Source organism: Symphodus melops, assembly GCF_947650265.1.
Source record: "Symphodus melops genome assembly, chromosome: 3".
NCBI classification, from domain to species: Eukaryota; Metazoa; Chordata; class Actinopteri; order Labriformes; family Labridae; genus Symphodus; species Symphodus melops.
This window is the reverse complement of record NC_136693.1, coordinates 12,389,528-12,403,759: the sequence shown is the minus strand read 5'-3', so window position 1 is coordinate 12,403,759 and position 14,232 is coordinate 12,389,528. Positions and strand designations below refer to the sequence as shown.

At 36.3% G+C, this 14,232-nt stretch overlaps 1 protein-coding gene across 2 annotated transcripts; it reads left to right on the top strand.

Annotated features, from left to right (window-relative positions):
* The first annotated feature begins 881 nt into the window (after positions 1–881).
* On the top strand, positions 882–8,516 carry calca (calcitonin/calcitonin-related polypeptide, alpha). 2 transcript variants are annotated; one of them, XM_079339946.1, is made up of 5 exons: positions 882–1,129; positions 3,055–3,206; positions 7,349–7,438; positions 7,535–7,660; positions 8,133–8,516. In XM_079339946.1, the coding sequence occupies exons 2-5, from the start codon at positions 3,196–3,198 to the stop codon at positions 8,302–8,304; spliced, it is 399 nt and encodes a 132-aa protein (XP_079196072.1). In that variant the 5' UTR covers positions 882–1,129; positions 3,055–3,195; the 3' UTR covers positions 8,305–8,516. The 2 variants fall into 2 exon arrangements, with proteins under 2 accessions (XP_079196072.1, XP_079196073.1); XM_079339947.1 differs by lacking the exons at positions 882–1,129; positions 3,055–3,206 and adding an exon at positions 6,913–6,972 and having other exon boundaries at positions 7,535–7,672.
* Positions 8,517–14,232: the final 5,716 nt, after the last annotated feature.

Here is a 14,232-nt window from a genome sequence, read left to right as displayed (position 1 = left end):
TATTGCACCTAATATTATCAAAAGTTTTGACATGACTAATATCTTGTGCAGTTCTATGCAGTCCTGTTTAAAATTATTTAGAGTGACCAAACAATAATCCACCATAAGCACATTTTTAGCACTATTGTCAATGACAGCTCCCATGTACTGTAACATGCAGATAATCAGCAAGCTGGACTCACTGGCGAGCAGCAATCTGCGACTAGTTTAGAGAGGGAGAGACAGGCAATAGAGAAAAAGATAACAAAAAACTTAAAGTAGTAATAATTCTTGAAAATGACTAACATTAGAAATCATGGGTTTATTGCAACAGATTAGAATAACAATTCTAACAGGTGAGTCTGCAGACAGTCTGCAACAATAATTTATAGGGATCCGAGAGATGAAAGAGGAAGATTCCCTGAGCAGCATTGGAGCTAGTCCAAGGCAAGCCTTTGTCAGCTCTACCTACAGCTTTGTCAAAACCAAAACGTTTTAAACCTACTCTTAAAGCTCCAGTGGCATGCGTTTACTCTAGTTCTCTGACACCTACCCTGTAGCTGCAGTTTCAGGCATTTAAACTATAATGACAATATAGAAAAAAACAGTCTTCCCTCTGATGGTCTTGTTTTGCTTTGCACACTTGTAGTTTCATAACCAGCTAAAAATTCTTGCATCAGGTTTACAATATGAGAGGGCGTCTGTGTCCATTATCCTTACTGCTTACGGCTTGAAAAAGAGAGAGTGACTTTAGCAAACTAGTGTGGATGTCAGACAGCAGGTGATCCCAGTATCATCTAAGGACCACATTCTGGCTGAAAAGAGCCTCCATGTAATTCTGACTCCACCCACATTATTACTGCATACAAGGACTGTCAGCAGACGGCACATGAGGTGTTTCAGGAGCTGTGAAGCTCATTTTGCTGTGAAGATAGATCAACAATTGAGACATCAATGGGATCCCAAAGATTCCAAATTATGATTTCACTGAAAGAGGCTTCACAGAAAATGATACTTTCAGGTCAATGAATTCTTTTGCTCTGACTATGTAACATTAACATACTAACTGGCATCCGACTACACTGGAAAACAAACTAAACAATGCACATCGCAAGAGCATTTACAAGGAATAACATGAAAGTGATGTTTGGTGAGTAAAAAAGCCTATCTGTACAGTATCATTGACAGAAAATGTACTTTTTGTATAGTTCTTACTTCCTACAATAAAAATGTTTTTTTCATGCTTGTTTTTTTTCTTTGTACTTATACATTATTGGCGTTGTCTTTCATTAAATGTCGAATTTATGCAAACTGTAAAAGAAAGAGAAAGGTCTACACATTGTTCAGCTCCCAACTTTTTGATCCAAAGGAAGTTATTAAAGAATCTTCTGCAGTTTATACCTTATTGTCCTGCACCTGTTTGCAATTTGTTTGAAAGCAAGCACACTAGTATTTTTTCTCTTTATGTAATTTATATAAACTAATATCTAAACTAAAAGTGAGAAAATGAAAAAACACACATAACTGCTCATAGAAAATGTACTAATGGTCTTTATGTATGAAAGATCAGAGGTTATTACTGCAGTTTACAGAAATTTAAAAAGTATGCATCAGTCCCCAAATAAGTCCAAAAAAATTAGTTACTTTTCACAATGTAAAAAGCCCTGGTAACGCATGTTCGTGTGTTACCCTGTTTTGTCTTTTAAGCAAATAAACTTTGCCCTAGTAAGCCACTGCAGGTTCCTTCACCTCAACATGTGAAAGGTTAGGTCATGCCCGATAGTCAGAGGTTAAAGGTTGTGGTGCGAACCACATTCCAGACTTTGGGTGGTGTTTTTCAAGCTTGTTACCGAAAAACCTGAACTGGTCCAAAGAGTGCAAGATTGTGGATATTCAAATACATAAGACCTTGGACTAGGTAATGGTAGATTACCAAACACACACTGGAGAAAACCTTTTTATTTATAGACTATAAGCACTGTTCTAATATTCATTTCCTTATTCATTTATTTCATACATTTTTTTCTGCATGGTAGACAGAACTGGAGAAAAGAAATGCTTTCAGAAGGTAACCAAGATTATTAACAATCTAATCAAAGGGGTTTTAAACTATAAACAATTAGCACTTTTGTAAAGCCTTGCTCTCCACTCTGCTGTGTGATCACTTCATCATGACTCACTCCTCATTAGACGTAACATTGTTTATTCAGCCGTTCCTTCCTGCTGAGGCAGCTGGTAAGCATTTTTTTTCCCCTCAGATGCCTTGAATGGCCTTTACAGACCCCTCCCAAAAGTTCTGATTTGTCAGGACTATCTCACGAGGACATTCTTGCAAATTACTTATTTTCTTCCAGCCAGATCCCCAGACTCAAAAAATATTCTGGAAACACTAAACACATCAGTGAGCTGGAATCCAACAAACATGCTGTATCATCTGGTTGGGTTCATAAAAATACCAATACCAGCAACACCAGTGTCCAGGTGGGTATATTGGGGGCCATATTTTGTAACATAATCTCAGGAAAATGTACCCAGAGTGATTTATAAATACAGTTGTAATATTATTATTTGTTACCATCTCCATCTCTTTCTCCTAATATTTGACACCATCATAAGTACTATTCCTTGGAAATTTAAAGGAAGAGGGAAACTTGTTTTAATCTACAGCTGAGAATGTTGTCCAATACTACAGGGTGTTCAGTTGTTAAATGAGAAGTGAAAGATAGTAAATGTGAAGTTGTATGAGTTAAAACAGCTTTGTGATGGAATTAGCTGTTTGTTGAGGGGAATTGTTCTGAGATTTGGTCTGGTGTGCAAAGCATTTAATCTTATCTGAAAATATTCAATTTCATATAAATAGCATCTTTGAATTGGGTTTTCAGTATACCGGTACTGTATATATATTGAGTTACAATTAAAAGTCAAACTAGTTCAAAACTTTAGTCCCAAAAAGAGCTTTCCATAGATCAGAAGAGTAAACCCAAAATAGGATCATGCAGTGTGGCAGCTGATTCACAGCATTGAAATTGAACCAGGTGAATTGTTTTGAATGAGTTTTTTTTTTTTCATGTCCAGCTGGTGTTCGGAACTAGGGAAGACTATAAACATGTGCAAAAGATTCATCTGGGTCAAATAACCATCTGGGTTGGAAATGCTTAAGGATACCATAGGAGCAGCTGGAAAGAACAAAGCTGGAGGAAGAGAAGTCTTCTCTTTATGTTTGAAAGGTACAGTATATTCAGAATATCTTTGCTTAGCCCTCCCGCCACTGGTTTAGCTCAAGATGAGCTACAGAAAATGAATGAGTACAAACAATGTTGACTTTCAGGGCTTAACTAATACTTGGGCATAAAAAATGCTTTATAGGCCTCTTTTTCCCATTTATCATTATTGCCGTCTCTTCATTTAGAGTTTTCTTGCAAATCCCTTTAATTATCAACAGATGAATCACCAGTACAAAATTAACTTATTCAGCAAATGATGGCTTCGTAAAAGGAAGATTTACGTTTAATAAAAATGCAACATTTTCCAGAATGGCCTCATACTACCAAAATACTACTTGTAACACTTTCTATAATATATATATATACACACTTGTAGATTTTTTTTGCAATTCTCTACCTCTGCAGTTATCTTATTTAGTCATTTTTAGAGTTTGTTTATTTAATTGTTGTGCTCTCTTTGTACAAAGAGAGAACAGTCTACCAAAGTTAAATTCCTTGTGTGTTAAACATAACTAGTCAAGAAAGCTGATTTTGATTTGGAGATAATAACCTATAAATGGTGTGGTGCTGTGTACATTATTTTGCATGATTGGTCAACATTATCCTCAGTGTTTAATGCTGTCATGCAGCTATGGCACACATGGTAGATCAGCATCAGTCCTAACATTAAGCTAATTTCAAGAGTGTTCTTCCTGTTGTGCTATCATGTGGACTATGTGCATGTGTGATTGGGCGGATCCCTTGACTACTGTCATTCTACAGTAAATTATTTACCATCCGGATGACTGGAATTATAATGTGTATGGGGAAATGTAATTATTGACCTTCCCTGGAAGTACTAATGCTGTCCAGAACTTTTTTTTTTTTGCTGACAACATAATAGCTTTTGCAGGAAGATGAAGAGGTCTTGTAATCCTTCTGCATCCATTGGCCAGGTGTTTAAATGTTAGCTCAGGATGTCCACCTTTTCTAATGGAGAGCAACAAGTTTAAGTCCTTTTGCTAATGGATACTTGACCTCATGCTGATAACTCCAGGAACCTCATTTGTTAAATTGCATGTTCTATTTTAGTTGTAAGACAAATTTGAGAACTGTTTTAGGTACTTCATGTTCATACAGTAGGTTAACAACACAGTCGTACATCGTTTATGTGTGTATTCTCCACTACCCCTGGCTTTCAGCTGTATTTTATTTTTTTGGTGAAGATAATTTCCCACTTTCCAAGTTTACTTGGATGAAACTAAATGTTGCCATTTCCACATTGTGCAGAGGCCATAGTCCTCTTGGCAGCGCACTGTGCGTTCAAATCCAACCTTGGCCTTTATATATTAATTTTATTATTAAATATTAATACATCTCTAATTACGGTTATGCGTCTTTCCCCATAATCACACACCAAATTTCATACAAAAAGAAGGCCCTTTTTCTTGAATAAACACTCTCTAGGTTGCTCTCTTATAAAAGTCATGCTCACCTTATAATTGTGTTTAATGTCAAAAACATTTTCAAGAGCCCCTCTGAAACTTACTAATGGCCTCACACAACCCTGGAGGATAAAAATCATGCAGATGACTGATGTATACTAATGTTGCATTTCTCCAAATGCATTTGTGTTAACTTTTATATATCCCCATTGTGAGATCATTCCAGCTCATGATCAATTCATTCTGCCAAATAAAATAAAGTAAGGTGTCGATATGGGACAGCTTTGAAGGAAATTCTCTTTGGGGGTTTTTGAGTTTCTGCCAAGAAGGGCCCTGCTTCTGTTTGGGTGAAGACACATTCACACTGACTCAGCTGAGGCTGTCATTGATGAGCAATGCAGTGAGCATAACGTTGCCCTCTCCGTCATGAATGCTCTCCTGTGTTGTAATTAATTTTCCAGGCCAATTCATGCCGAACATTAGGGACTGTGAACAGTGTGAGTTAATTGCAATCTTGACAATAAACCTTTCCCCCTTGGAATGCAATTTCTCTGCATCAACTGATGTCCCTGCTCAGAGCATGCAGGGGTGAATTGGGGCTTGGGAGCAACTTGGGTCCAAAAGTGTGGAAGGAAGAATTACTTTGACGGAGGATAGCATAAGATGGATCTTTAATTGCTGACGTGGTTCTTGTAATTCAAGGAGAGACATCCTTCAGATCAGAGAAGAAAAGATTGTTTACATGAGCTATAGTTAAAAATATTGAGAAAATAACTTCTAACTTCATTTTTGAAATTGTAAGCATTGTAATTGGTTCTGATTTGTAATATATCTGTAAAATACTTATGGTTTTACATACAAATACATTATGTAGTCTACTGGGTTGATGTCCTGTGAGAAGCAGTTACCTCATAAGTCAAACGTAAAAACAACATGTTTCTTAACAAAGTACTCATGTTGCATCTAAAATCTTTAGTCCATCAAACTGACATCTTGTTTCACTAATTTAGTGCCCCTGACACTAAGCCTGAAGATCTGCTTAATAGCACTAAAAGGCTCATCCACACCAACGAGTTTCCTTCTTACACACAAACTAACTGGGGGGTTGGATGCTTTAAACTAAATCATCCAACACTGTTACATAAGGTAAATTAGAAGATAGCCAGAGACCAACAGCCCAGTAATTAGTTTAGAGCAACCGGATGGACACAACAGAAATCTGAGGTAAGGTTTCGATTATCCATGAAAAGGATTCACTGTGAAGCTATGCTTTCATAGCAAAGGGTTTCTTTTATCCAGATATGAACATTTTCTAATATAAAATGTTGCAAACAAATAGGAACTTCAAGGTTGTTTTTTTTTGGCACTTACTATCATGGTCCAAAGATGTCCAATAAGAAGTTAGAGAATGGAATTACTATGACTATGAAAATGTACATTTGATTGGTGCAATGTTACATTGAAGCAACAGCAGCAGAATATAACTAAGACCCAAACAATCTCTGCACAATATGTTAAATAGATTAACATGTTTTGTTTTTGGTAGTTTTAGATTTTTTTTAGGGTATTTCAAACCAAAGTCTGTAATTGTATGCTGTTGTTTTGAGTTATTTTTGCAAATTTCTAGCCTATAATACGTCTTCACTCAATTGTTTCAACAATGGACTAAATTACCATTTGAGTTCAGTTGACACTTTAAGCACAGCTCACTGTTATGATTGCTAAATGGTAATATACTCTATTTCATTTCCAACTTTAGAAGATTAAAAATGTGAAAATAATGTTATTTAAAAAAAATGTTTTAAGTCAATATGATTAAAGAAGTATGCTGCCCCCATCATTTGCTCTGCTGATCTGTTGGATCTTTATTGACATATTTTCAGAAACAGAATAACTCCTGAATTATGTAAACAATTGTTGACCATCAGTACATCACAAAAAATTTCTTCGATATCAGAGGATTTGCAGTAGTTTGGTCTACATTAAAGTGTCTACAGTTCCAAAGAAAATTAAATGTCAGTGATTTTTTTTAATTCCTAATTGTTTTAAAGTCCCACAAACTCTTATTGAAGGATGGCAGTAGTGTAAATGAAGCTTGGAACAGATTCAATACATTGATGTCATTTGTGTACCACTAATTTTATTGGCTTGCTGTGAGTGACGTGGGACTTGTGATTGGCTAACTATTGGATGTAAAATGCTTGACTGGCCAATTGAGCATGATTAAGTTCTGGCACAGGCACACCCTTAGGGAACATATATAAAAGCCTGCACTGAGGGGAGTGTTCAGCAGATTCACAAGTGAGTCTTACCTTTTTCCCTACCAGAGAATCTGAAATCTTGAGGTGAGTTTGAATAAATATTTTCATTGATTGCTAGGAGTATGTGGTTACAGATATAAACAATCATGCAGTTTTTAAGGTGAGCACTGAGTGACCTTGAAACCTCACTGTACTAATAGAAGTTCTATCTAACAAGTGGCATTATGGCGTTGCATGCACAGGCTGCTCCTGATTCTGCTAATGGACATGGAGCTGCTGTTATATCTGCTGGCAAAGTTTATGTATCCCTATATAAGTAATAATTCTTCTGTCAACATCTACAGGTTCAGCAGCACTAATAGAGAGGTAGTCAGTGAAAGAGGGTCAAATAGAAAGAGAATATATATATATATATATATATTTATACAAAAAGCAATTTTTCTTTAACCTTGTTTTCCAGAGCCGGGAATATGCTAAAACTCTGGACTTTCCTTCTTGCCTATGCACTCATGGTTTGTCAGATGTATGTCTCACAGGCAGCTCCCTCCAGGTAAATGTTGTTGGCGCATTATTTTAACAAAAGAGGAAAAACAAACGCTTTGAAACTTTGCCTTGAAACCCTATCCCTGTTAATATTCTGATCTAGTAAGGAGTTTATATCAGATGGAGTCACACTCTCCGACGATGATGCACAAAAGCTACTCAGAGCTATGAAGGAGTTTATGCAGATTACTTCAAATGAGCAAGACCAGCAGTCAGCTGATGGAAACAGGTATGGCTTCAGGTATGGGTATCTATCTATCCCATCAACACTTATAACAACATGTGTTTATAAGCCCAACAGCTCCATCTTTGCTGTTTTGCTAAATAATTAAGGTATATACAAATAGTTTACTCAGCATCATAATCTCCACATGCATGGATCACATTTATTCATTCATTTAAAATTTTATGTTAAAGCTGAAGAGAGCATGATATTATGTATTTTTACACGAAGAACAAGCATGATAGCATGACAGATATGATAGCATGATAACTCTACAACATGTTTTTGGTGACTGATCTGTATTCATATGCCTGGTTCATCTGTTAGCATGCATTTGAATTGGAATCTTAGTTTATCGCAGCTTTTTTTTGTAAACATAATAATTCAGAGAAACAACATGCATGTTATTTATAATAATTATCTGCATGCCACAGTTGATGTAAGCCTGTTTCCGCATGTTTGTCTCTGTCTCTAACAGCGTGGATAGACCCATATCTAAGCGCTGCACTGGCTTAAGCACTTGTGTGCTGGGCAAACTTTCCCAGGATATTCACAAACTACAAACCTATCCGCGCACAGATGTGGGAGCAGGGACGCCTGGCAAGAAGCGAAGTCTATCCGAGCTATATGAAAACAACAATGACTCATAAAACCGAAATCCTGAGTTTTCATCCCATCTATTCCTCTTTCTGTCTGTGTGAACTTTTGCTTGTTCATCCAGCTCTATTCATTCACAAGAATGCTGATGCATGTGGAACCTGCATTATTTTCCTCTGACAGGCATTAGATTTTATGACCTACTTAAAAAACCTCTCTCAATTATAACAAAACATAGGAACAGATAAAAACTTTTCTGATGTTGATTTGCTCAATGTAATAATATGCCTCTTATAATAAAGGAATATTTTACAATTAAGCTGTTATTAATCCTTTCAAGAATAACAACAGAAAAAAATTCACAAAATAAATGGAGGAAGAGGTAAGCATGGCTGTAAATGCCTATACATATACAATCAATTGAATTTCACTCTCCTCATATCTATATTATGTTCGATATGTTGTTTAAATTCTAATATCTGATCTGATTATGAGTAAATTACAAAAATGTGTTTATTATCTTTCTTACAAGTAATGCTACAGTGCAGAAGCGAGGATGCAACACTTCCACCTGTGTAACCCACCGCTTGGCTGACTTCCTTAGTCGGTCAGGAGGGCTTGGACACACCAACTTCGTTCCCACCAATGTGGGAGCTCAGGCGTTTGGCAGAAGAAAGCGGCGTGGCCCTGTGTGAGATCAAGAAGAGATCAAATGTATGTTATTACTGTAAAACGTATGCTTCACATCATTAGCAACTTCTTGAATGAATTTCAACTTTAACAGTTTCAGCATGTAAATAGGCAAAAGTATGTGATGTTCAGTTCATTTAAAAAAAAAAAAACAACCTAATGGTAGGCAATAGAAATGAGAGCTACATTCTGAAAGAACTTCATTTGCCTACAGGCACAAATAGGAAGCTTCACTGACTGCATCAACTGTCCTATCTTTGGCTCTCCAGGTCAAGTGCCTCACTTTAGTGACAAACTGCATCGTCATCAATCACTTTGAAACAGGAGCCTTCCTTCTTCAGATACATGGACTGATCTCTCGCTTTCAGATGACCACAAGAATATTGCCTGTATTTAAATGTTAGTCTGTGCTTTGATAGAGAGAAAATGCTATCATTGGTGTTACTGTCGCTCTGGAAAAGTATTTGAGAAAATAGTTCCATAATAGGAGGGATAGATAGCTTTCTCTGTGTTGGCCTGAGCCTAATATGTACTTCTGACCTGTATCTGCAGTGCAGTGTGTAGATCTGGAAGCCACACTGTAGATCTGCACAAACAACAAAACCTTCAACAACTGTGGATGTCTTGTTTCATGCTGTTAAGCACATCATTACATTTTACTGCAGTGCAAAATGCAAGTGTGAAAATGTACTAATGGTTGTAAAAATTGTGAACTGTAAGCAGATTAAATTGTATTTTAGCTAGATGAGATGTTTCTGTCTCACTGTATTTTTGTTTGATTGGATGAAATAAGCCATCATGAACACTCAAACGCAATTCATCTATTTAAAACAACAGGGCACAAAATGGTGAGTGAAACACAAAGTAAAGGTTTGGAAAATCAAACTATGTTCACATATCATTTTCATGGGAAAGTAAAAAAAAACATTTTACTTTCTCCCTTCATTTGCTGTAATTGGACCTCCTCCAAACTTGTTAAAATACTTGATAAATACACTGATGAGCTGGTATTTGATGGGTTTTAGGAGAACATTTACATTTTATACTTGGAAATGTTTGTTTCTCTCTATGCATGCCTAATTTTGTTTCAGGTTATTAAAATACACAAGGTTACTGCACAGTTAAAGGCTATCTAAAGAAGGATCTAAAATGATGGGCTGTGGCTTCAGGATGCTAATTTAAACATCTGACATAACCAATAGGCTACTGAAGATACATAGCTTGGCATGATAACAATGCCCTATATGACAGGATTTTGGAATGATATTGTCAGATTAACAATGAACAGAAAATATGCTTTCATCTTCCTTGCTAAACGCAGCTCTCTCTGGTGTTTTAATATGTTCTTTAATTAATTCCGCCGGTGTTTAATCTGCAGAAGTTACTCGTTTTTAAATAATAGGCTCCTCCTGGAAATAAAACAGCGGTAGAGAACAGAAAAGGTGTCCCTTTAAACCTTTTGGAGGCTGGGTAAGAGGGGAGGCGGGGCTGCGCACATGTCTCGCACAAATTTACAAAGGTGATTGACTGTAGCTGTAAGATATGGAGTTAGATTTGTGTCTTTATTACATGCGAGAAAATAAATGATATGAGAGGGAAAAAAAATGTTTGAGAGAAAAAGTTGTCATACCAATAACAAAAATAATAATATTTAAAATTAAAAAAGTTTTGAGAGAAAGCATTTTTATTTCTGAGAAAAAATATCTCTCTGAAACTACTTTTTATTTCTCTCAAATCTACATTTTTTTCCTATAAGTGTAAAAATATCTCAAAAAAAAGTGTTTCTCAAATATTAATATTATATTATATTATTTTTCTCTAATATCATTTATTTTCTCGCATGTAATAAAGACAAATCTAACTCCAGTAAGGCTACTGAACACAGACAAGAAGAATCTTTTCAACATTCATGTCAACATTTCCTGAAAAAAAAGTTAGGTTTCATTCCTCCAAAATATCATCACCAACTCAACCAACACCTGTGTTTAATCCGAGGAGAGCCTTAGCATCATGCTATTTTTCAACAGCTACAGGTTGTACCATGGACTCTTGGTAGCTTTGATAAGTTGTCAGTGAGAAACTAAATGTCCTAAGACAATGAAAACGTCTTTCCCAAAGTCAGAACCTATTCATGGATATACGATTTGCTTGTTACGGATGGACCAACCGCATGACTGTAAACACGATGTGTGTTCATGTGGACGTGTTTTATTCGAGGATACAGCCGAGTACATGATGGACAAGGTGACCATATGAACACAGCCAAAGACTTGATCCGACCCAGGGATGATACATCTACCTGACCGTGAGTGGACCTGTCTTTGTGTACACATTGCTTCAGTAAAGAACATGAATGTGGATTAAAAAACCAAGTAAAAAAACAACCAAACAATAGTTTTAAATCACACTTCACAATCCATAAAGGCCTATTAAGGCTGCAAATTAAGAGCTGCCAGTTTAACATTCAGACATCGGGGTTATAAGAAAAGCCTTTAAATCCTACTATTATTTTTTTCACTAATCATTTAAACTCTACATTTTGTGGTAGTTGTCTCTTATAGCTGGTTTAATACAGTTTTTTATCCAAAGCTTTGATTCATCATTAAAATATTGACTGAGACTGAGAGAATAAAAAAACCCAAACTGTTTACTAAAAACATTGCAGTACATATTGTCATACAATTAATACCACTGAGGTGGTGTGGATCAAATTTATGACACAGCCATGTGTTCAAGGCTCACAACAGCCTGCTTGAGTGTCATCACTTTCCTTTTTTTTTTCCTCTGGAGTTCTTGTGTAGCAGACCCTAAACGTCATGGCTGCTTCTCTTCTTTAATTGACTTTCTTTTTCTACCAGATGTTTCAATTCTCCATTCTCATGTGTCTTCAGGGAGAATATGTTCAGAACATGGCATATTAGTAGTCTCTTGTTTTTTTAAACTACAAATAATCAGATGGGGATCAAACACAGACACATAGTCAGACTGGTTGAAGAGGTACACATAGTTTGTATAAACCTGGTACGTCTATTGATGTCTGTTTAAAGTGGGCAGTCTTTAAACTTGTCTTAGAACAGACTTCAAACTTTGGACGGTATGTTTACCGACAGCTTCTGATAGTTCAAGGATCTTGCTTTAAAGTAGCCATTGTCCAAACATCTTGTCTGATAACATGTCATATGGTACAGAATACAGTGTTAATCATTGATATTTAATGCTTGCTTTAACAGGCAGAAATTGTTCATCACGTATCATAATCTTTAATTTGCTCAGTAAACCTTCACAGAAAGCTCTTAGTGGTGCTTTATATCTGAGCAATTCCCTGCTGTAATTTACATCGCCTATAAAATAAAGCTCTGAGGATGGTAGTTGGTAATACGTATTTAAAAAATCAGATCAAGTCAAGTATTTTAGTCGTAAAAGGCTTAATTCAATTTTAGATGTCAGACAATAGTCTCTACAATATCGCTCAAGGAAACTGCTAATCAGATTAATTTTTTTCAGGCTTATTAATCAAGTTAAATATTTAGTTGAAAGCAATCCTCTTGGTCAGTGAACTACACACAACATGGTAAACATGAGCAAAGAGGATTTTTTTCTCAAATATATCTTTAAGGCTTCACACATACTGACTTCTGACTGCATTAGATGAAACAACTAATTACAACATCTGCAAATCCCTCTGCTTAGCAGAAAGAAAATAGTGAAACAAAATAAATCAAACTGTTTCACTAAACAGACAAAATGCTCCACACTTGCCATGCCTCACACCTTCTTATGTAGTCTTCCATAGGTTATACATACTGGAAAAGCAATCTTGACTGTGTCTGTGGTGCTTGAAACGTGCTGAGGAGAAATGTGCTACTCCCTCTCTTCCCTGAGTGTTGCTCCACAATACATATCTTTGTTGATTAGACAATGGAGAATGGATCTTTTCCTGGATGTGAGCAGCCATGTGCAAACACCAAAACAGAGCTAATGACGGCGATGAGGGTTGGAGTTAGAGTGAGTGCAGAGTCTCAGAGGAGCTGTCCAAGATGCCAGAACTTCTGGGTCTCTGGGGAATAGCAGCTGTCATTTCACTTTATCACCATCGGGATGACAAACTGTGAGTCTGTTGTACTTGTTCTATCTTACTTTTGTGGTTCAGCGTTGATCACAGACTTTTCAACACATGAGAGTGCTGACAGCTTAGTGACACAACACTAGAGTGGAGCATGCTTTTTGTGGGCTGCAGTGAGCTAAATGATAATTCCTTCATATTATATGAAGCATCATTCCCCTCCCAAAAAAATATCGAAGCTACATAAACACAGGTTGATAGGTTGTAATAGCATCAAAGCTGTTTTTCACATTGAGCCAGCCAATTTAATCATTTAATCAGCATTAATGTGGACATCTTTATTCCTTCTCTATTCAATGTGTTGCTTTCTTAAATATGTTTTTGTATTGACTGCAATGTTAACCTTTTAATTGTTTGATTATTTATCTCTCTCTGCTGCATTGATTTTTTTGTTATGATTTTTATGAAGTGGTTGCTGCAATTCCCCTGTGGGATATTACATTGTACTTTTCTGCTGGTCAAGGTTTAAAAGTAGCAGAGTGATTAATTGTCATCAATTCATCTTTTGCTCCTTTACTTTCCCACCTCTTCCTCACTACATGTAAGCTTTTTTATTTGGGTTAGTCTTTTGGGTACCTTTAAAACAAGTTTGATAGGTACAGTAATGAAACTAGTCTTAACTAGGGATGTGAAGATTAATCGTGAGGCAGTTTATAATCGATTCTAAGGTGTCACAGTTCACATCGGTATTCTGTAAATGAATCTCTGTAATATGGTGAGCGTCAGCAGCTTTTGGCTGTTTTCATGGCAGCTGCAAAGCCAAACCATACTGACAAGCAGGTGTGTAGCCTCGCTCACTCAAACAAGTGCAAGAGCCAAAGAGGTTAAGAGGTGCATTGGTGTTTACAAGAAGGAAAAATCTCAACGTGTCAGCCTTGGGGAAATGGCTGAGAGCTTTATAGTTCAAACTGGTCTGCTTGTCTTTGTGCTGCAACACCACCTTGTGGTTTAATGTGAGTGTTGACTGCATGCAAAACACGCTTTGTATACATAAGGAATTTTTAATGGTCATGACATTTAAACATTTGGCAGGGCAAAAAAGATTTTTGACATGGAACAAATTTTGAGGGAAATGGATCAAATTTAAATTGGATTGCAACTTTGCTTTTTACTTCATTTTTTCAAGTAATAGTGTTTTTTTTTTATTTTTATTTCTAGTGAATTTTTC